We start from the raw sequence: 23,031 nt of genomic DNA, 5'->3' as shown, positions 1-23,031 counted from the left end.
TGCCCGATTGCCTGCTGTGCCCGTGGCCCCAGCCCCCTTCTGTTCTGTACCCGCGCTCCTCCCTGGTCTCCCGCCGCTGCCTCCCCTGCGGCCCCGCTGCTCATTCGCCGTCCGTACCTGTTCCCTCCCCCCTCCTCCATTTATGGCGGCCGCTGCGAGGCTGCTCAGCGTATGCGCACAGTGGGCGCACCTAAGGCAAGCCCATCTGAGCCCGTCCGCGCCTGGACCGTGCCCAGCCCCCTGGACCACGCACCATCCAGGTAGCCCGCATCCGGTACGATGCCAACACCCTCATCGCTCTCAACCACAGTCGGCCACTCAACTGCCACAAGGCTGCCCCCAAGAGCACCCACGGCCCCTTCACCTGCCGGAACTGCAGCTTCTCCTGCTTTGAAGACGCTGAGACACCCGCGACGACGGATCCCAACCAACTCCGTTGCATCCTGCACAACACCCGCTCCGCACGCAAACACACCGTCAAGCTCTGGGACTTGCTCGACTCCACATCACCAGACATAGCCTTCCTGACCGAGACCTGGATGAACGAAGCCTCCGCCCCAGACATCGCAGTGGCCATCCCCGACGGATACAAGATCATCCGTAGAGATTGCATTAACGGAGTCGGAGGAGGAATCGCCATCATCCACAAGAACACCATCAGGGTCTCTACTAACATCACCAACACCGCCAAACACATGCACTTCCAGATACACACGGACCCCAAGACCACCGTAACAGGCGCACCCGTCTACAGACCACCCGGACCCCATGCCCAATTCTGCAACTCCATCGCCGACTTCATCAGCACGCACGCACTGACCTCCACCGACTACATCCTCCTTGGCGACCTGAACTACCACCTGGATAACAACAACAACAGCATTTCCTCCACCCTGATTGACAACCTCACCACCCTAGGACTGACACAGATCGTCACGACACCTACCCACATCTCCGGCCACACGCTCGAAGCCATCTTCTCCTCCATCCCCCACGTTGCCTTCAGCCATGCTTCCGAACTCACCTGGACCGACCACCACTGCGTCCACTTCACCTTCAGGAAACCCGTCTCACATCACCGCACCCCACAGATCCCTAGACGTCGCTGGGGCAAAATCGCCAAGGAACTACTACAAACACACCTTGCACTCAACCCACCGACCAACCCCACAGACCCTGAGGAGGGGGCCCGCACCCTCAGACTCTGGATAGAAGATTGCGCCAACACCTTAGCCCCAATGAGACAACACACCCACAGAGACACCAGCCAGAGAGCCAGCTGGTTCACCCCGGAGCTCCTAGCCTCCAAGCGCACCTGTAGGAGACTGTAAAACACCTGGCACGACGAGAAAACGCCAGACAGCCACGCAGCCCTCCAAGACGCCATCCGCAACCACCACCACCTCATCAGGACCAACAAGTAGGCCTCCTTCAGGGACGGCCAACAACAGCAAGGAGCTCTTCAACATCGTGAAGGAACTCTCAAACCCCAGCTCCTGCAACAACGACATCCCGCCGTCACAAGCCCTGTGCGATGCCCTCGCTGCCTTCTTCCACCGCAAGATCAGCAACATCCACGACAGCTTCAATCCTCAGACGAACCCCGCCATCCCCACCTCGCCGGACCCACCGATCCACCACGACCACCTCACGGCATGGTCCAGAGTGACCACCGAGGACACCGTCAAAACCATGAGCACCATCTACTCAGGTGCCCCATCCAATCCTCTTCCCCACCACATCGTCAACAAGGCCGACAGATCCATCGCACCCCACCTGTGCAACATCATCAACCTCTCCTTCAAGACTGCGACTTTCCCTAAGAGCTGGAAACACGCCGAGATTAACGCCCTACTGAAGAAACCCAAGGCGGACCCGAGCGACCTCAAGAACTTCCGGCCCATCTCCCTGCTTCCGTTCCCGGCGAAGGTCATTGAAAAGATCGCCAACACCCAACTCACCTGATACCTTGAAGACAACAGAATCCTCGATCCCTCACAGTCAGGTTTCCACAAGAACCACAGCACCGAGACCGCCCTTATCGCCGTCACAGACGACATCAGAATCTTACTCGACAACGTCGAGAAACAGCCCTCATCCTCCTGGACCTCTCTGCCGCCTTCGACACAGTCTGCCATCACACACACGCCTCCACGACGCAGGGATACGCGACAAGGCCCTGGACTGGATCACCTCCTTCCTCTCCGACAGAACCCAAATAGTCCGCCTCCCCCGTTCCACTCAGGAGCCACCAAGACCATCTGCGGCGTCCCGCAAGGATCATCCCTCAGCCCGACACTTTTCAACATCTACATGGCACCACTCGCACGCATCGCCAGACTTCACGACCTCAACATAATCTCCTATGCCCACGACACCCAGCTGATCCTCTCCCCCACCAAGGACCCCCTCACCGCCAAAGCCAACCTCCACTGTGGTATGAAGGCTGTCGCCGACTGGATGGAAAAAAAGCCGGCTCAAACTGAACACGGACAAGACGGAGATCCTCATCCTCGGACCCAACCCCTCAGCCTGGGACGGCTCCTGGTGGTCCACAGCTCTGGGCCCCGCCCCTACACCAACCAACCACACACGCAACCTGGGAGTCATCCTCGACTCGAAACTCACCATGGCCAACCAAATCAACACAGTCTCCTCAACCTGCTTCCACACCCTCTGCATGCTCCGCAAGATCTACAGGTGGGTCCCTACAGACGCACGAAAAACCGTCGCCCACACCCTCATCAGCAGCAGACTCGACTACGGCAACGCCCTCTACGCCGGAGCCCCGTCCAAGCTCGTCAGCAGACTTCAAAGAATCCAGAACACCTCTGCACGCCTGATCCTCGACGTCCCCCGCCGAGACCACATCACCCCCCACCTGAGAGACCTGCGCTGACTCCCCGTCGACAGAAGAATCACCTTCAAACTCCTGACCCACGCACACAAGGCACTCCACAACACCGGCCCAGAATACCTCAACAACCGACTATCATTCTACGTACCCAACAGGAAACTCCGCTTCGCCGACCTCTAACTGTCCGCCGTCCCACGCATCCTCAGAACCACCTCCGGGGGCAGGTCCTTCTCCCACCGCGCCGCCAAGACATGGAACTCCCTCCCCCTCCTCCTACGACAGACGACCCTCAGACATTCAGGAGACTACTCAAGACCTGGCTCTTCGATCACTAGCTGCAGCCGCACCCCCCGCGCCTTGAGACCCTCGCGGGTATGTAGTGTGGTTTATAAATTCTTTGATTGATTGATTTAGTATTCAACAAAAATTCCATGAAGGAAAAACTAATACGAAGAGGAAATCTGTACTTTCTAAGAATTATGAAAAGTAGTTACAAGTGTATGCCATCCTGATAAGGTACAGGTTTGAAACCACTGCTAAAAATAGGAGAACGCGTGATTTACACAAACAGACAAAAATGCAGTCAACGAGTAATGATTGAATTTTTTTTATTTTTATGTTGGGACATTTTTTTCTGAAACTCTTAATTTTTTTCCTATTTTTATTATCAAACATTTTTAACTTATTGAGGATGTTGCCCATTGCCTAACATCAGTAGGACAATTTGGGTACTTCTGTAAAGCTTCCATAATTTGAGAATTATCCAAAAGTAGTTTCATCAGTCGGTATTCTTTTTGTGTACGCACAGACAGACCTTCCATTGGTTTTATTAATTCGAGCTGGTGCAAGTGCTCAAATGCCTGCAGGAAGAAAAAAAAACATTTTCAATTAGAATTTTATACAATTAACAGATGTTTAGCAACAATGAACTATGTTTTTTGACTGGCCAGCAATGTTTTCATATTACAGTACCCTCGCGTTCGTCAAATGAAACGTACATCAGATTGAATTGTTCTGCTTAATTCTAAGCTAGAAACCGCCTTAGCTCTATGACCATTCTCATGTTTTTTTACACCATTTAAATATACAGCGGCTTTAGTCTTCCCTCTTCATCCACTGGTCTGTTCAAATGTCATTCATATTGTGTTCTGCCCACCACGGCATACAGCCAGGGGCAACGTGACAGCCCATTTCAACCTCTGCCTCTCTTCACTGTGAGTGATGGCATTTTGCTTCTGTAACAGATGCACAACAGTCTAAAAATAGTCCACTTTAAAGCTAGGGCTTGTAGACCAAGCACTGCTTTTATTCCTGCTTGATTTTCATGTTTAAAAATAAATACATTTCTTGTTACACTTTTAATGCCTGTTGCTGCAATGTCGGCAAAAAAAGTTGCAGGGTTACCAAGGGCCATGTTTATTGGCTGTGCCAATGCTGGTTTGTCTTGCAGCAGTTTTTATTTCTTACAAACAAAACACTTTGAAATGAGCATCCTCGTTGAACAAAGTGGAAATTCATGATTAAATAGTAGTTTTAAAGCGATTAAGGAGTTATTTTGAATAGAGACGCAATTTGCATGAGTATATACAACCACCACAGCATACCTGTCAGACTGTGACGAAAGAACATGCAAATGAACCGAAGTCACAGACAAACCGAAACTAAGCATGCAAACACGTGCACTAACAATCGAATAAATTGCTCCGCTGGACAAAACAAAACCAGCATTAAAAACTTAGTGCATGCGTAGGTGGATGATTACGCGACCATGGGAATACAATTATTAAGCATTATAGCAGAATTATCATGAGCATCAAATAAAAAGTACATTTTCAAAGAAGTGGAAAATGATAACAATATTAACTTGTGATTCTATGCGGGACATTAGAAACGAACATATTTAAACATTCAGCTCCTGCGTAGCGGATGGCAGAAGTTGGATAGGTGTCCTTCTTCATCCAAACCCTGAAGCCTGTGCTCTAAGATGAAATATGGAATCAAAGGAGAAATGCATGCATGTACCCTGCACTTAAGCAAAGAGGAGTGCTCTGGCGGGAGGGGGCGCTTCTCAGAGTGACTGCAGGTATTAATCAACCAAATGCCAGAAGCTGGTCTGATGATACAAGGATATGGAGCTCTCTCCCGAGGGGCTTACGATGCAACCCTTCCTTCACTTGCTTCAAAAGAGACCTTAAACGCCATCTCCTCAACAAATACTGGAGCACCGAAGCCATTTCTGGACCTCAGTTACATTAGTCTCCTTTTAACCTGTTAATCGACTGGCTGTTTTATTTCTGTTGCTACCTCCGTCTACCTTAAAGTAATCCTCTCACTGGACCCAAAGGGGTGACTTGCCCTTTAAACAGTTACCGCCCTCAGGACCTAGCTGCAGTCCGTATACATATTGTATCCCATCCGCTTTGTATTATATTTCCTTGTGTATTTACTGTTTGTTGGTACTTGATCCTAGTTTCTTGTGCGTCATTTACGAAGTGACTGGATTATAACCGGGCTCTTGACTCTAAAGCGCTCGTATACCCCTGGGTCTAGCTAGCGCTATATAAAACTTATATAAATAAATACAAAGGGCTTGTCATGCCTGGCACTAGCCTGGGGGGCTGGTGCACAGCAGAGCTACAAGAGACTATGGCCGTAGGGATGCGGAAGAATGCGGAGGGTCACTGACCCACAAGACAGGTGCACCGGGAGGAGAAGCAGCTCATAGTCCGCACAGTCCTTTGCCCGAGAGCTGAGGATGCAAGGCTGGGAGGCTAACTCAGAAGGGTATGGATCCACCAAGAACCTGTACTACATTCCCATGGAAGCCCTTCAATTGTACAGGAAAAGAACAGCAAAGAAAACAGAAGTGGGCTTACACCACAGACTTCAAAGCCCTAAGTAGCCTGAAACCCAGATTAAGCGGACTAGGACCACAGAGAGAAATAAGCGGAGCAGAAATTAGGAGCAATAATATTTGTGCATAGAGCTGGACTGTGTACTAATACTCTCAAGGCAGCACAAGTAGAGACGCAGAAGGGGGCATGGACAGAGGTGGTGGAGATCACTTCAAGGCAGAAGGCAGTTGTCGCACTTCTGAGCTCCTGAGCCTCTTCCCGTTTTCTCCATTTGACACCCAATATATGAGAAGGTGTTCGATGGAAATTGGTAGAAAACAAAGTGGAAACCTGCTTATAAAGGCATTGCTCAACTGTGAGATTTCGAAGGCCCAGATACCTAAAACAAAGGTGAAATGTCCCTTCCCTTCAAGTTCACAATACTGAGGAGCAAACTAAGCATTGGGTGGCTTTCCCTGTAACTCATTTGCCTGCTTATGATTCGTAACCCAGCTTATCAATCATGTGTTTGTCCCTCCCCATGGGGCATTGCTCCTTTAGAATCTCTTCAATTGGAGGTCATCACTGCTTGCTTGTGTGGTAAACATAGATAATTGGCCATAAACAAAAAAACTTACCATGAAGGGAGTACATGCATTGTCATTATTTCATAGAGCAACGCAAGAAACCAAGAAGGCATTACAGAAGACGTCTGATCCTTCATCTCCTTGCTTAGTCTGGTGGTTCCTCATCCTATCCTCCTAGATCCTCTAGGGTCTCCCTTCGCCCATTCTCCCATTAACTTTCGGGCACCACCTGAACCTTCTACTTGCGCTCCTCCTTTATGTAAAAACCTCTCCTAGGACATTTCACTCACGAGTAACTTAGCAGCGACACTTATATTTCCTCCTTCCTCCAGGTTCTTCGTGTTCACTATGGACACCAATTTATCTAGAAACATATTTACTCACTTGGAGCCTTCAGCCCTCAATGCTTATAAAATCATATATACTCCCAACTTGTCTAAGAACGCATCTAAAAACTTTAGACATAATAAATCCCACCCAGAAACCCTTATCTCGGATCCTTTCTTCTGCACAAACGAGGCGCTTTAATCTGTGATCTTATCTTCTATACTAAAAGACGCGCCCGATAGAGGAACGCTCTATACGTACGAGTTATTTACTTTCGGTAACAATGTATTTGGTAGACACGATTCTAGCCGCAGATTACTTGACGTAGAATATTCCCCAGGCGTGAGACTGGACCCGGAAAACTTTCTTGCCCAGCATCCCCGCGCCCCGGGGGGGGGGGGGGGGGGGGGGGGGGGGCGCATGTGACTCTACCTGAAGTCCTCCGCGGGTGTGACGTCAGCAAGGTCACATAAGCCCCACACTGGTGCGCTGACATTAGTTTTCTTCGGAGAACTTTTCCACGCAACAACGCAGAGCCATCACAACAAAACTGAGGAGAGCATGTAACAGTGTGCGAAAAGCCAGAAGACAAAATAGAGAAAGAAAAACAAAAGATGAGAAACACCACCAGGTGACACCAAGGCACCAGAAGACAGACCAGAGTAGGAAAAGAGCAGAGCACCACTCTGAGGAACAGCCAGTGACACCAAGGCGAAAGAACCAAGAGGCCGAAAGCACTAGAAGACCAGAGCAGCGAAGCTGCAGCAAGAAAAGCATACAGCACTGTCCTGCAAGCCAAGGCGAGAGTCATCCTGGAGGCAAAGGCAGGAGAAAGTGCAGTGACAGTAAGAAAGAAGGAAGGAGAGTCTGCAACTACAACCCCTAGGGAAAGGACCACAAGCCCGGAACAAAGGACCAACAGTACTCTACCCCTAGACTATGCTGTCAAGGATGGTCATTCCTCCTGAAGGGGGGAGGAGGTCAAGCACAGGTAAAAGAACCCCCTACGAAGAAGACCAGGAGGGGATCATAACTCTAGCAAGAGAGAAAGAGCCAAAGTAGGCCCTCACGCTGGAGAGAACCAGCCGGAAGGATGCCTGACCGGAAGAAAAGAAAGCAGACACCCATAGAAGACAAAACGCCCAGAGGGGGGCGACTGCAGAAAACCCAAGCAGAGAGTCCTCGCAGAACGGGATAAGGGTGGGTCGTGAAGGAATCTGTGGCTAGAATCTTCTCTACCAGATACATCATTGCCGAAGGTAAGTAACTCGTACATCTGATAGAGACTACTAGCCGCAGATTCCTTAACGTACAATAAATACCCTAGCAATACCCATAGGGGAGGAGGGTCTGCAAGAGGACCTCTCCCACTTTAGACAAACACCAGACCCACAACAGGGGACCAGTCACGGGGACAGGGAAAGAAGCCCCGTGCAGCGCAACAGAGGATGAGTCACAGGGCCCAAGCCGAAGAAGACCTCAGCAGTGAGGAGGAACACCAACCCCACAGGGTATGTGCCATAACAAACAAAAAGGCAACCCAGTCTCCACCAACGGGAGAAGCAAGGACAAGCCAAGGAGGCCAGACCACCGCAAGCCCATCCATGTACCAGGGACCTTCACCGGAAGCCCCAAGATACAGACAACGCAGAGGGAAGAAGAGCCACCTACAGACTCCAAGGAGAATGGGTAGAAGTACAGCAAAAGCCCTCCACCGGGTGACAACTCAGTGAAAAGGGCAGCCGAGCCCATCACAGCTCGAAGTCCAGACTGACCAGCGCCTCAGCAAGAGGGCAGGCGGAAGAAGAAGAACAACCAAGCCCTCCACCGGGAAAACAACCCAGTGAAAAGGGCAGCCGAGCCCTTCACAGCTCGAAGGCAAGACTGACCAGCGCCTCAGCCAGGAGACAGGCAGAGAAGAAGAATTAGAAGTATAAGTACAGCAAACCCCTTCACCAGGAAACAACCCAGTGAAAAGGGCAGCCGAGAATGGCATAAGAATCGCATTGTGGTGATTTCTACACCTTCATCAGAAAGACAACTAAAATGGAACCTGATCTGCAGACTGCTTGGAGTTCATGCCAATCTTACCTCTGATCAGTTCTCCTCCCCTCACCCCTCAATCTTTGGCACCATCGCTCATTCCGGGTTCTACCCCTAAGAACAACACATCTTGGAGCATTAGATACCTTAGATAATAACCCCATTCTCAAAACCCTCTCAGCACTGAAACCTTCCAACCACTTCAGTGACCCTCTACCATCGAATTTCTTCAAGGAGATCAAACTATCCCAACTCCTACTTTGGGCCAAGATAGTCAATGACTCACTGATTCAAGGCTCTATCCCAGACTGTCTTAAAGCAGGACAGGTTACCTCATTCTTAAAAAACCGTTGGTGGATCAGGCGAACCTAAACAACTTCCGCCCAATCTCCAACATTTCGACCTTGGCCAAGCTCATTTAGAAATGTGTCCACAATCAGCTTTGTAATCACATAGAACTCTTCCAACATCTGGACCAATTCCAATCTGGTTTCCTTCATGGTCATAGTACCGAATCTGCTATCACCCACATTGTCGGGTCTCGTGGCTCAGTGGACTAATGCATTCACTGCAGGGACCTGTGTTCGACCTCATGTTCACAGGTTCAAATCCCGGCAGGCCCACTCAACCTTTCATCCATCTGAGGTCGATAAAATGAGTACCATTGAGTGGGTAACAATAAACATCTGTTATTCAGTGCCAAAAGACCCCACTGGGGTGAACGTACTCTTTACAAATACATGTTATGTTGCTGTTGATGATGCGCTCAAAATGCTGGATCAGAACGATTCCTGCCTTCTGATCCCCCTCGACCTACTGGAGCATAGGATGGGGCTTTCAGGGACATTCCTAAACTGATTTGCATCTTTTCTCCACAATAGAACTCAAAGATTCAAGGTCAATCAATCTCTCTCTAACCCTTCCTCAGTCAACCTAGGGGTTCCTCAAAGGTCCATACTCTTTCCAACTCCCTTCAACTTGTTCATGGAGCCTTTAACTGAAATCTTAAAACTATCCAATGTCCATTATCGCATGTATACTGAAGATACCCAACTGTACCTGAAAGTCTCCTCCCTGATGATATCAGTTCCCTCAACACCATCCTACTGAAGGCCCAAAACTGGTTGACTCTAAATCATCTCAAACTCAATACTCTCAAAACGGAATTCCTTTTGATTAGGCCCCACCCAATCAGGCATCTGTCATCAGTGAATGGGTGAATCAGCCAACAGCTCTTAACTGCATACCACACATCAATGACTCCACAAGTTCTTTGGGCATAATAATCGACAAGAGCCTGACCATGCAGAAACACATTACTGCCCTCACCAAGGGAGCCAACTTCCAAATGAGCATCCTAAGGAAAATAAAACCTTTTCTCCACCCTTCCCCCGCCACCCCTGATCACTTCAAATCCATGGTGCAATCTCTGATGATCTTCCAAGTTGGATTATGTAAGTGAAACCTTCTGTGGACTCCAGAGATCGAAGATGGCTACACTCAGGGCCTCTCTTAATTTGGCTGCTAGACTCATCACTGGCTCAAAAAGATACCACCATATTACACCGGAGCTGAAATCCCTAAATTGGCTCCCCTATGAATCAAGGATACAAATAAAAATTGCTTGCATGACTCAAAGCCTTACATTACAACACCCTACTATACCGTGCACAAAAATGTACACTATCTAGTGGCTCTAGATCCTCCTTAAGAGCCAGCACCCTTCTATTGAAACCTTAGAAATTCAGAAAAGCGAAAACGTATGACAGAGCTTTCTCAGGTAGTGCCCCGAGAATCTGGACTTCCCTTCCACCGAATATTAGAAAGATCCCCTTAACAGTTAATTTCAAAAAGGAAGTTAAAGCCCTACTGATGAACAAATTCTTGCCCTAGAATCCCCTTGCCTCATACGTTCTCAAAGACTCGTCCCCTGTCTGTTTTACCTGTATTTTATTGTATTTGATTGAGGCCACCCCTTTATGACTTTGTAACATGCTTTGTGTACTCTTGTTCCCTCTTTCTCCATGCCTGCTCTGACCTATTTTTTGCTTAGACTGTTTATAATTATGTATGCCGTGATCGAGCTTCTCTCGCCTGACATTTCTGACCAACCTGTAGTATGTTATATAGGTCATTTCTCTTTTTTTTCACTGGCAAAGCGCTCTGATACCCCAATGGGTCTTGTTGAAGCGATATAAAACTTTTTAAAGAAACAAAATAAATTTAACATCAGTCACAACAAAAAGTTATTCCAGTGGCCTAACAACTGAAACAGAGGCCAAGAGTGCAGAACACACTGGTTCCGTGAAGGCCTTTGAAAACAAAGCAGCACATCTGGAAGATAAAGTGGAAATGGGCGTAGTAATCAACAGTGCAACAGGTACAGTGGTGTTTGAGCACGGAGCCATCAACAGTGTAGCAGGCGCGGAGGCACCAGTGCCAGGCCCTAGTGGTCCTCAACTATAGCTGTTTACTACCAGACCAAGAGATCGGAGGCCCATTTCTTTGCTTTCATTAAGGCCCACGGCAAAACTACCCGCATTCCGTAGTCTCCACTTTAGTGTTGTAACAGACAGTCACTGATGATCTGACACAAGGTGCAGCACATGATGGAAAAGCAAAACAGGCAGAGGAGCTGCAGTAACACTTAATCTCGCCGTAATCTACACTTCCTGGCTGGCCAAAGCCAGAAAATGAGAATACCAAAGAGGTCACCTAATAGGTGAAAGAACTTGTGAACACAATTTTCAAGGATGAAATTTGCATCAAAGTGACTTTGGACAAGACTCCTCTAGGGGCTAACCTGGGAAGAGTCCTGATAATCATTGTTCGATTCCATCACAGTACAGAAAAAAGAAGCATTTAGCAGGATGCAGGAAGCATTTAGCAAAAATCCTCAGAACAGCCATAAGGTCGCCAAACTGAAGATCTTCCAGAATTTGTCAGAATGCAGGATGGCTAAGCATTAAGAAAGCATGGAGCTCACCCAGAGTCTTGGCTTTAAAGAAATCAAGTACACCAGGATTTCTTTATTCGCGTAACTATTTGAATATGCTGGCAGAGTACACAATATAAGGTGGTGCCTTACTGCACAATAAACCGCGCTTAAAGTTTAAGTCGAGCAACTTACTGCGAAAGGAGAATGGGGATTTTTGGTGTATGCAAAACAATCTAGCTAAATATGCAAGTTTAATCTAAACTGATTTGGAGTACTGCCAGAAAGAGGTCCTGAGAATGTTGTGTGTTACTTAGCAATGCAGCTTGAAAAGAACTCATTAGATCTGGGCACTTAAATAAAGCTACAAGAGATCCATCTGGCTTACAGTGGTTTTCACAGAATGAATATGCTTGCTGTTCAATTAAAACAAACAGTGCTTGATGTCTGAACCCACCGATTTATTGTAATAGGTGTACTAGTGTAGGAGGCTTATGTACCGAAATCCAGCTGAATGTTCAGGTTAATATTGGAGTTTTGGATGTGAAGTACTGACATAAGGAATGCCCTGTTAATGTTACAAATAAAGGAGGACTGTGGCTTGTTTTTTTAAATTGGAATGGGCTATGAATTTTCTCCTGTCAACGAACAGAGTGGGGACTTTTTTTGGCATGAAAATCATGAGATGGAAAGGTGAAGACACAATATACGTGGGAATCGTTATGGTGACTCATGCCACACGCTCAGGGTTTGATTCTGGGCAGCAAAGTAAAGCTAAATGAAACTTATAAGGATTTTTTTTTTGCATCGATTATTTTAATTGACATGACAAATATATCTGCTTTTAAATTATTACAATCCAAGGGCTTTTTAGAGTTTTTGGCACAGAGCAGCGCTGCAAGTCACTTTGCTGCACTGCCTTGCATTAAAGGGGTAGAGCAGGAATGTGCTGTGTTAATGATAAATGGCATATTCATGTCCTTTCCCACTGCGATGGTGCAGTTTTGGCTGCTTGGTGCCAACACAGGCACTCTTGCCACATGGTGCAAGGGTATTTGCGCTGTTGGCATGATTGTTTTAGTGCAGGAAGGGGCACTTAAAAAAATCACAAGAGACGTTTTCCTCATTCTATGGGTGCTGCAGAATGCAGCATACATGAAAAAGGACAAAATAAGGAGAAATTAAAACATTTCTCATCTTTACACCTGGTCTGGGAGGTGTAAGGTTTTGGTGAAAGTTTGGAAACAATAGTGACGAAACTGGCATAGTAACATAGCTTTGTTATTCGAATGGAGGACTGCAGAATATGAGGTTTGTATTTTTTTGAAGATATGAATTTTTAAACATTTTGTAGGAGTTATGTAACACGCATTGTTGGACATGCATACAAAGTGGGGAACTTTATTTCATTGTTAAATAGGATTTAGAGCCAGCCTTTCATGGTCGGAGCAAGGAGTTGGTGTGTATCTTTTTTTTGCCTGACAGTTCTACTATCCAGCACAACTAAGTGCTGCCTTAATCCTGAAGGTATTTTAGACCTCAGAAGAGGCGCAAACAGTAGGTCGTTTTGGTGTAATTTTCACTTCCTTAATAATTTTTTTAAGAACATGCATGACAATCAAATTTGCGCACTAAACGTCCATGTTTTTAAATTCATCATCTGATTGTTGTCCCTTCGCTCTCCATTTCATTCAGAAAGTTCTGAAACGCACTCTCACTTTATTATATACAGTTTTATTTACCCGCTTATAGAGCGTCCTGACTTCCAGCTGTCTGGGAGCTTCTTGAAAGTACTCCTCATAATTTACAGTGGCAAAATTTCCCAATTTATCTGTACACGTGATTATAATCTTTATCACCCCTTAATCCATACAATGTTTACATTTCCTTCATATTTAAATATAAATATTTTTCAACCTTTGGTGTGATTTTTCAATTAATAATATCTCGGGTTAACAGGTGAGGAACATAGATTTTGGCTTGAGGCCACTGTCACATAATTCTGCAATATCGATTGTCCTGCTATTCCTCCCAATCAACATCATCCATGCATAACCATTCAGAATTGGGTACGTTGAACGGCTTGGAGCCATATAGCTCCGGTCTCTGCACTGATGGACGCTTGACTGGCTCTGTGTCGTGTGGAATTACGATAGGGTAGACAACGCCGGTGCGTGCTGGCAATGCCGGGGAAGGTCGCAGAGGTAGGACCAACGCCGGTCTGGATCCAGCGATGGATCTAAGAGGAGGCTGTGGTGCTGGTGCCAAAGCCGGAGGTGCAGAACTCACAGGGCCTTCTTCTGCTGAGCCCGTGGGGCCCAAAGTCGCGCCGGCAGTGTAAGGCCGCCCAAATATGGCGCACATGGTGTCATAAAATTCTTTTATTTGGGCATAGGTCGCTTCTGGCCCTGGATTGAGAGGGGACCGCTCTCTCAAAACCTTTGGTGCCATGGCCCAGCAACTGGAGCATGACTGTCGTGGTTGCGCTCGAGGCACCAGAGACACACCAAATGGGGGTCTGTGACCGACATGACGCGGAGACAGGCGCTGCGCGGCTTGAACCCAGAGGTCTTTTTGGACATACCTACACACCAAAAGGACAACAAAAAGTTTTTAAAAATCCGTTAGAAAGTGACAGGGGGTAGCTCTCTTTGACGGATCTGCGCTGGCTGGCTAGGAAAGTAAAGAACGGACGTCTGTGTGCCTGGTTGGCGTCTATATAGACGGCACACGCGTAACGAAGAACCAGACGTCTCAGACGTCACGCAGGTCAACAGACGCCACCGATCGGCATGCAGGGGTAGTACTATCTAAAATCTTCAGGATCCAGCCTGACGCCTGGATGTTCAAAGGTGAGGAATCTGCAGCTAGATATCTTAATCATATAATACTAGTTACAAAAGTTCAAACAATGAATTATTAGGCAGTTACACATTGGTAAATATTAGTTATGGAAAAACATGAGGTCACCTGAGAACCTAGACTTTAACCTAATTCTCTACATATCCTTTATTGCAGTTCTAACAAAGCTTAACAAACTAAGTATTCTACTTTTGAATATATGTGTATTTGGTTTGAATGCATATTTATTTGTGTGCGCGCTCTATCCTTGTGCTCCTAAAACCTCTTATCATATTCCACATGTTCTTGGCTAATTCAATCTACTGCTCCCGTTGTCTAATCATGTTTCAATCTATTGAAAACACAGAATATGTGCAGGTGCGCTTGTGGGCTAAGGCCATCAATTCCTTCAAGCTTGTCAAACATGGGTTTTCCTTTAACTGTGACCTTATAGGTCATGCACTCGGTTTTCAAGTAAACTTTGTCATCAGCGCCAGTTTTTTGCCTGCATTGCTCTTTCGCCATGTATAGCTGTGTGACAGTCTCTACTGTTATCTGTTGTTGCGCTGGGTTTTCATATTTTATTTCTTCCATAACAGCCAGCAGCCCACTCACCTCCATAGGTAACGGAAAAAACCTGCCCTGCTATGAACAATTCACAAAGCCACCAATGTCAGTACTTTACAATCTGGTCAAAGGACAGTAGTCCCACTCTATACGGAAGACATTTTTGATCTGTGTCTCCAGACCACTGAATCCCCCACTGGGTAACAGTGCTTTATTGTATGCATTTTAGCTCTTAAAGCACACACCATTGTCATGTGTGCAGAGACTAAAACAAAAATGCCAAAACTGGACAGAATCCAACCTGTGGGTTCACTCAAATCAAGTATGAGACACTCCTGTCTGAACAATCTGGCTGTAAGAGGTTGATCAGAGGCTTACTCAGCAGTCAACTGGAAGAATAAATAGGGTATTGGAATTGAAGGAAAGAAGGGTATGGAGATGTGTGTGGATGTATGTGAGGTGAATATGGGAATACATCTCCATAGGCATAGATGCAATGGTTGGAGGGTAATGGAAGTGGATTGTAAAAGCTCCACATGACTTATAAGAATAGATAAAGAATTTCATGAGTCATTTTTTGCAGGCGCGGTACTTTTCTAGGTTGAAATAATATCCACGGACATGTTTCCAGAACAAACAGATCTACTCTGCTTCAAAGCATAATAAAGTGGAGATTTTAAGAGGAAAATAGGTACACCTAAACTCGAAGGTAAAGAGAGGTCAGGAAAGCACATTCCCCTTTGAGAAGAGCACAAATAATGGTAACTTACTTTGTTGTCAGTGTTGTACTAATCACGGACATGTAGAGTTTTTGCAATCCACTCTGGAGATGCTTACGCAGTTCATGGAAAATCCAATGTTTACAGAAGTGCCTTTAACTTGTAACCAAAATAAGAAAGATCAGGGAAATCAGGACAGTGATAAAAGCAGAGTTAGATGTTTGGGAAAGTGATGCAGAATTTTAAAGGAATAGGCCCTAAAGATCTTCAAACACGTTAGAGAAAGACAAATATTCACTCTAGGTTATATAATTCCTATAGCTGAATTACTGTGAGAGGTCCAAGTGTTATGTGCCAGAGTTAGGCCCAAGTAATGAAGCACATTTTCTTACATTGTCCTAATTTTGCACAATAACATTTCTGCTGTGACCTTTTGCATACATTTACATGTGCAACAATGTTGGTTTAGTTTCTCTGAAACAGCCCTTGTTTGCATAACTATCACAATGCCTCGAACACCATGTACAAGACCTTTTTACGTACAATGTACAAATGATGTTCTATCTTCATCTACGGGGCGACAGTGCTATCTACATATCCATAACATTGCAAATCTATACGTACATCACAAGGATGCTTTCTATTATAAATAATGAGCTTTCCAAAAGATTAGCAGAGGAGGCATTTCAGCGGACACCGAGGGACCCTGCAGGCCGAGACTTCACCACACAGCGGTCCGACATCTCTGTGAATGGTGTCCAGTTTGTGACCAAGACAGGGTCCTACATTCTCTCTCGCCAGGTAATGGGGTTGGATCGTACATTGGGGGGGTTCTGGCTTCACACCTACACATACTCTAGGTACACGCATAGTAGGAGTACGCCAGGTTACTGCCTTACATCATATGCCTGAACATATACACTGATTTAGCACCATGGTAGAACTGTATCTAATATTTACTCTTTTGGTGCTTGTAATCACTTCCACCTGCTTCTGTCTACCGATTACTGCACCACATGTATTATATACAAGAATAACATTGAGTCCATAAATATATTAAAAACATCCCACTGTTTTTTCTTTTTATATTTCTCTGAGCACAAGTAAGCACGAGTGACTGAGCGAAAGGTTCAGATCTGTTACCACGATCCCGGAGGTGTCATGGTTGTTCTGTTCAGAGGTTGCCAGAAAGTGTTCACTCTCTGTTAAGGTTAGTGGGCATATGGTGGCACTGTGAGCTAGCTGGTCTCTAGGCCAACATATCCTATAGGGTTGCCTGGAATCAGTCTGGGCACCTCACCCAAAGTTTGTTGTCCAACAAATGTGCCGATCCTACGGTTTAGTGGGAACTACACAACATGGCGCCGCCAACGTTGGTTGGGTTCCTTTTTTAATGGTCTATCTGAGTAGATCAGTTGTGCTTTTCTCTGAGACGCCTGTGGTGGGAAAGGGAAATCCACCTCAGCTGAGTAGGTTTACCCTATGTATTGACTGTAGGTTATTCAAGCTTGTAGGATAAACATTTTCCCACATTGCGCATACCCTATGTCCATAAATTAATTTAACAATTTCCTTCATCTATAAATACAATGTCAGAACACAGAGATAATGCAGAAAACAATGAAGTCAAAGCAGTAACTCCAAATATTGCAGAAAATTGCAGACATGCAGTTACTACAAACTTACTACATTATGGTCACCTGGCAACGGGTGGAGGCATTACCTTCATGGTTGAGGCACACGAGGCATTCAGAACAGAGGCACTCTACTCTTGGGTTATTTATTTATTTAGTTATTTATTATGCAATTTGTATCGCGCAAACTAAACCCGAAGGTGTCAAGGCGCCTATCAAAAAGATCACAAGGTTACAATCATACCTGAGATTACTTTTTAGAGGCACCTAAAGTTAGCAATAGTTCATCTGCTGCTTGTACAGTATGGACATTGAACATTTTGTTATTTAGCATAATCTTAAGAGCTGCAGGGAAGTTCAGCTGGACAGATGCACCTAAATTCCTGAATGCCTCCATTCTCCGACCCAATTCCCATTGTCTATCCAGAGTCGCCCGTGACAAATCTGAGCGCACTTGGAAGGAAAAACCATCGCCTGCCAAGGATTTTTGTTTTAAAGCTAAGTTTAGGATATGGTCCTTGAGTTGAAATGTGTGTAAATTCACTAGTATCTTGCGAGGCTTTGTACGTTGCGGATTGCGCCTGAATGGATCCCTGTGAATGCGTTGAATGTCCAGATTAAGCTCCTCCTCTGTGTTTTTTAGATTCAACGTTTTAATTAGGAGTCGGATAATGTAAGTCTTAATGTCCGTACCTTCGTTTGATTCTGGTATATTTAGGATGCGAATATTACAGCGCCTCGCGTTATTTTCCAAATGTTCTATTCTTTCTGCCAGTACAGTGTCTTCCTTTTTAAGTTTCAATATCTCCTCTTTGGCATTGTCAAGTTCTATGGACATTACTGCTGTTGTCTCTTCCAAGGCTCCTGTCCTTGAATATAGCCCATCAATTTCACTGTCTAGTGATTCGCAGTAGGACCTTATCTCTCTTTGGATTTTAGATGACTCCTCAAATCCGCGTTTAATGTCCACTGTTAAATTTGTGACCATAGTTAATAATGCAGACAGATCTGAAGGTGGAGTAGAGACAGCAACTTCTGATAGCATTTGCTCTATACCAACATGCTCTTCGGAGCTTAAAGACTTAGTAACTTGACTTAGTTGCTGTATATTGTCCTGAGCGTATTGATCTGAGGACAGGGGAGCTTCAGGCTCCTGAGATACATTATCTGATTTAGATGTCTGGTTTCCATTTGTTTCGAGACTGTTATTGCTAACATGAAGGGCATGGTTTGCCTGTCCTATGTGGTTTGTATTGGGTTTTAGGGCATTGATAATGACATTATCGCCAGTTTGTAAACTTTCCATGACTGGAAGAACTGAACCAGTTGCCATATTTTCGGCTAACGTCGGACAAAAATTTGCCTCAGGAGAAATTACTGTGGAGGAATATGCAAGATTCAAGACTTGAGGAATTGCCTTAAAATAAGAACGCAGAGAGGGTGTTATCTTAGTACCAGGATCTAGTACTGATTTGGTTGCCTTAGACCTCTTAGATCGTTTGGGCTTAGGCTCTACTGATAGGTATGATGAGGACTTAGAAAGTGACTTTTTTATGCTTCCACTAGTGCCTGGGGTCCTAGTGAGTGCCTCAGCATTATTGCCTCTAACCTTGTGCTCTAATATCTGAGAAGTGTCCAGTATTGAGGCAGAGAACAAATTAGATTTTTCTGATATTAGCCTCCCTTGGTTACTTAATGCAGTCCCCCCCTTAGCTATTTTTTTTACCTCTGCGACCTCTTCTGGATGTTATTGAGGGTGCATTAGTCACTATCTTGGAATGCGTTGTGGCTCTATTCCTGAGAGAGTATAATGTATTCACCGGACTAGTAGCCTGCTCTGTAGGTGCTATTACATTTATGCCCCCCTCAAGATCAAAAAGTAGTGCTTCAGAAATCTCAACCTTTGATGCCAAATTAGCAGTGAATTGCTCCTCCACCTCCTCCCTCGCCCTTTGCAACCCCTTCACCTCGATTGAAGACTGCTGTTGCTGTCGCCGACCAAGCTTTTTGTGTGGCGCTGAATCTGATGCCGAAGAATGTTCAGAGGCATCCACGCCACTAGCGCCGTCCACCTCTGTTTGCTGTCTTCCTGCGACTGTTCCTATGGCCGCCGATAGAGTTTCTCTTTGGAGCGAGCGAGCCCGCCTCTCTCGGCGGTGCTCCAGGGCGGCTCGATCCCACCTCCAGGAAACCGACTTGGGAGCAACCAGCGAATGCAGAGCTGGCTGGGTCAGCAGCGCGTGTATACTCGCCGAGTGAAACCCGGCACAGAACACGCCCTCAGTGATCCCAAGCATGAAGGACCACAGATCCACAAACTTCAAAAAAACCGGTACTGTCAGCGATGTTTAATATATCTTAAGCTGCAACATTAGTATCCATTGGCTCTGAGCAAAGAAAAACTTAAAATCGAGCCCTCATCGGATTTTAAACGGAGACGCCTGCCTGAGCCCAGAGCGGAGTATCGCGGCCGCTAGCCTGCCGCCGCCATGTTCCCCAGGTTCTGCAAGGGCTACTTATGGGAAAGTATTAATTAGCACCAAGTAATCTCAGCTATTTTTTTTTTTTTTTTACAATCTTATACAATAGGGTGTATAGTACATAGTGCTAACTTTTGAGTCTGTGAGTACATAAAAAGAAAAAAATCCAAAACTCAAAAGATGCTCCCTAACAGAATAGAAGGAAATATAAGCTAAATTTAACAGCTTAACTTAGGAAAGAAGGAATGACTATCACAAAACCCTCTACTAATAAAAAAAAAAGAAAGAAAAAAAGGGAAAATGAAAGGGGGAAGAAAAAGAAGGGGAGAAAGAAAAAAAGGAAAGAAAAAAAAACAAAACAAAAAAAAACATATATTGAAATTCACAGAAAAGTGGGAGTGTATGAACTCCTCTCTCCTTTCGTAAAACTACATAACACTACATAACACATAACACATATAGACTCCACTATAGTTATCTAATCAGTTAAAACATTCCACCTGAGCCTAGATAGAGCATCAGGGGTATCACAAACCGGATTCCTTCCGGTTGGATAATCAAGGGTTCCTTAGGGGAGGGGGGGAGGTGAGCACAAGGGGAAGGGTTAGGGGAATAAAAAATAAAATGTTTCTCATTTCTAAAATGGCGGCTGGAAAATCCATAAATAAAAAATGGGCGAATCTTAAGTATCTTAGCAATATTAAGGAGAAAGCATGGACAGGACTCTTAACCAATTTTAGTAGATACGTAAAATATGAATACCATTAAGATTCTCTCCTGGAATGGTAATGGCCTGCGCACCAAACCAAGAGCTAGTACAATAGTACAATATATCCGGGATTTTGGTGCCCAGGTCATTATTCTCCAGGAGACACACCTGGTTGAAGGGGAAATATTAGATTTGGTAAAAAAAAAATAGATGGATAGACATATCAGTCTCCACTTCCCAGACAGTTAATACAAGAGGGGTGGTCATACTATTTAAAAAAACCATTACTACAAGGCTCTTGAAACAAAAGGTCGACCCTCACGGTAGATGGGCAATTGTGACTGTAATGATTGGAGGATCAAGTATCACATTGGTAGGCTATTATGGGCCGAACTGTGATGATCCATCTGTCTTGGCCACGTTGTTCTCCGAGCTGTTACATTTTCCAGAACCCATGATAATAGCGGGTGACTTTAACATTGTGCTAGATCCAAAGTTGGACAAATCCACCTCTAGCAGACAACAGATACATTCTAAATCTAGAGATCTTCTAATTAAAAATATGCATCAATATGGTTTTGTTGATATATGGAGGGCAAGGTCGGGTTTAAAATCCGTTTTTTCTTTTAGAAACTACAAATACCATCACAGATCAAGAATTGATTTTATATTGGTAAACAAGTCTTTGGAAAAGTCAGTAAGGGATATAATCTATCTACCCTCACACCTGTCCGATCACTCGGCAGTACTGTTGGACCTTGAACTTCAGTCCCAAAACTCGACAAGGTCATGGACAATCGACAGATCCTTTCTTACTTCACCTGAGGATCTAGACTACTTAAAGGTGGAGACGCAGGAATTCTTTAAAATTAATATTAGTACGGCGGCAGCTGGTTTAGTATGGGATGCTTTTAAATGCTCTTTGAGAGGGATCATCAAGAATAAAACCTCATATCGTAAGAAACAATACACCCAAGAGGTTACACTGATAGAGACTAATATACTAAAAGCTCAATTAGATCTGGAAAACTTAAATAATTGTCCAGATCATGTTATACTGACTAAACAAGATGAGCTTACGAAACTTAAAGGACAATTGGCTTCTCTATTAAATAAGCGTATCTTGCAGAGGTGGGAAGCTAGTAAACTAGCAAATTTTGAATTTGGTGAAGGGGCAGGCAAACTATTAGCCTGGAAGTCCAGAACAGACCAAACACGTAATATCATTGGCTCCATAATATCGGATTCTGGAACAGCATCCTCGGATCCGGAAATAAGGTCAGCTTTTAAAGATTTTTTCCAGACAATGTATAGAGAGGATAACAATATTACCTCTACTGAAGTAGAAAACTGGCTTAACAAAATTACCTTACCAACACTTTATGAAGAACAGGCGAACCTATTAGACCGCCCAATTACGATGGAGGAAGTATTATCAGCAATATCAAATACTAAATCTGGTAAGGCAGCAGGCCCGGATGGTCTTCTGGTCGAGATTTATAAATATATTGCATCCGATATCGCCCCTTTTCTTACTACGCTATTTAACTTGATACTGGTAGAAGGAGACTTGCCTCCTACATCGTGGAGCCAAGCTTCCATCACGTTAATTTTGAAACCAGGCAAAATAGCTACAGCATGCGGGTCATATCGTCCAATTTCAGTTCTCAATGCGGACTATAACATTTTTGCATCAATACTAGCCAAACGATTGGGACAGGTGGCTCCCTTAATCTTACATCCTAACCAAAAGGGCTTCGTAAAGGGTCGTCAACTTTATGAGTTAATTTATGACCTAATAGGTGCAATAGATTTGGCAACTACTTCATCACTGCCCTTGGCCATTCTCACCTTGGACGCAGCCAAGGCCTTCGACAGGGTTAATTGGAAATACCTGTCGGGGGCCTTGGATAAATTTGGGGTGGGCCGAGCTTTTCGTAGAGCGGTGGAACTACTGTACCATGAACCTTCAGCCTCGGTTTTGGTTAATGGTGCACTATCGGAACATTTCGCTATTACAAGAGGAACCCGGCAGGGCTGTCCGCTTTCGCCTTTACTTTTTGATATATATATGGAGCCATTCGCCCAACAGATCCGTGAAGACATTAATATCACTCCATTTAGTTACAGAGATTGGGAAAAAAAGGTATCTTTATACGCTGACGATCTTATGATCCTAACATCTGATATCAAAGCAGCTTTCCCGTCAGTTATTAATCTGGCACAAGAATTCGGCAATATTTCTGGTTACGAAATTAATGCCACAAAGACCGAAATTATGACATGGAATATTAATAATACGCTACTTCCTGTACAGCCATGCGATAATATGAGATATTTGGGTATAAAAATCTTAAAAGATATTAATCAGATCGCCCATACAAATTTTGCTCAGGTAGCAAAAGACTGCAGGAATTCAATGAATTCTTGGAGACATCTTCCATTGACTCTTTTAGGTCGATCAAATTTGGTCAAGATGTCCATTCTACCTAAGTTGA

General features: G+C 45.1%; 1 protein-coding gene across 7 annotated transcripts in view; it reads right to left on the bottom strand.

The window, feature by feature from the left end:
* Window positions 1-3,468: 3,468 nt before the first annotated feature.
* The window catches only part of ORC4 (origin recognition complex subunit 4), a 326,462-nt gene continuing 306,899 nt past the window's right edge, over window positions 3,469-23,031 (bottom strand). For 4 of the 7 annotated variants that reach the window (XM_086957259.1, XM_086957261.1, XM_086957263.1 and 1 more), the window contains one exon: window positions 3,474-3,717. In XM_086957259.1, the coding sequence (XP_086813385.1) occupies window positions 3,535-3,717 (183 nt within the window). In that variant the 3' untranslated portion in view covers window positions 3,474-3,534. Of the gene's footprint in view, window positions 3,718-23,031 lie in introns of all 7 variants that reach the window. The other 3 variants (XM_086957257.1, XM_086957260.1, XM_086957262.1) reach the window with 2 other exon arrangements.

Source organism: Lissotriton vulgaris, chromosome 2_1 (genome assembly GCF_964263255.1).
Source record: "Lissotriton vulgaris chromosome 2_1, aLisVul1.2, whole genome shotgun sequence".
In the NCBI taxonomy this organism is placed as follows: Eukaryota; Metazoa; Chordata; class Amphibia; order Caudata; family Salamandridae; genus Lissotriton; species Lissotriton vulgaris.
The sequence above is the reverse complement of the archived record's forward strand: the minus strand, read 5'-3'. Positions and strand labels throughout refer to the sequence as shown.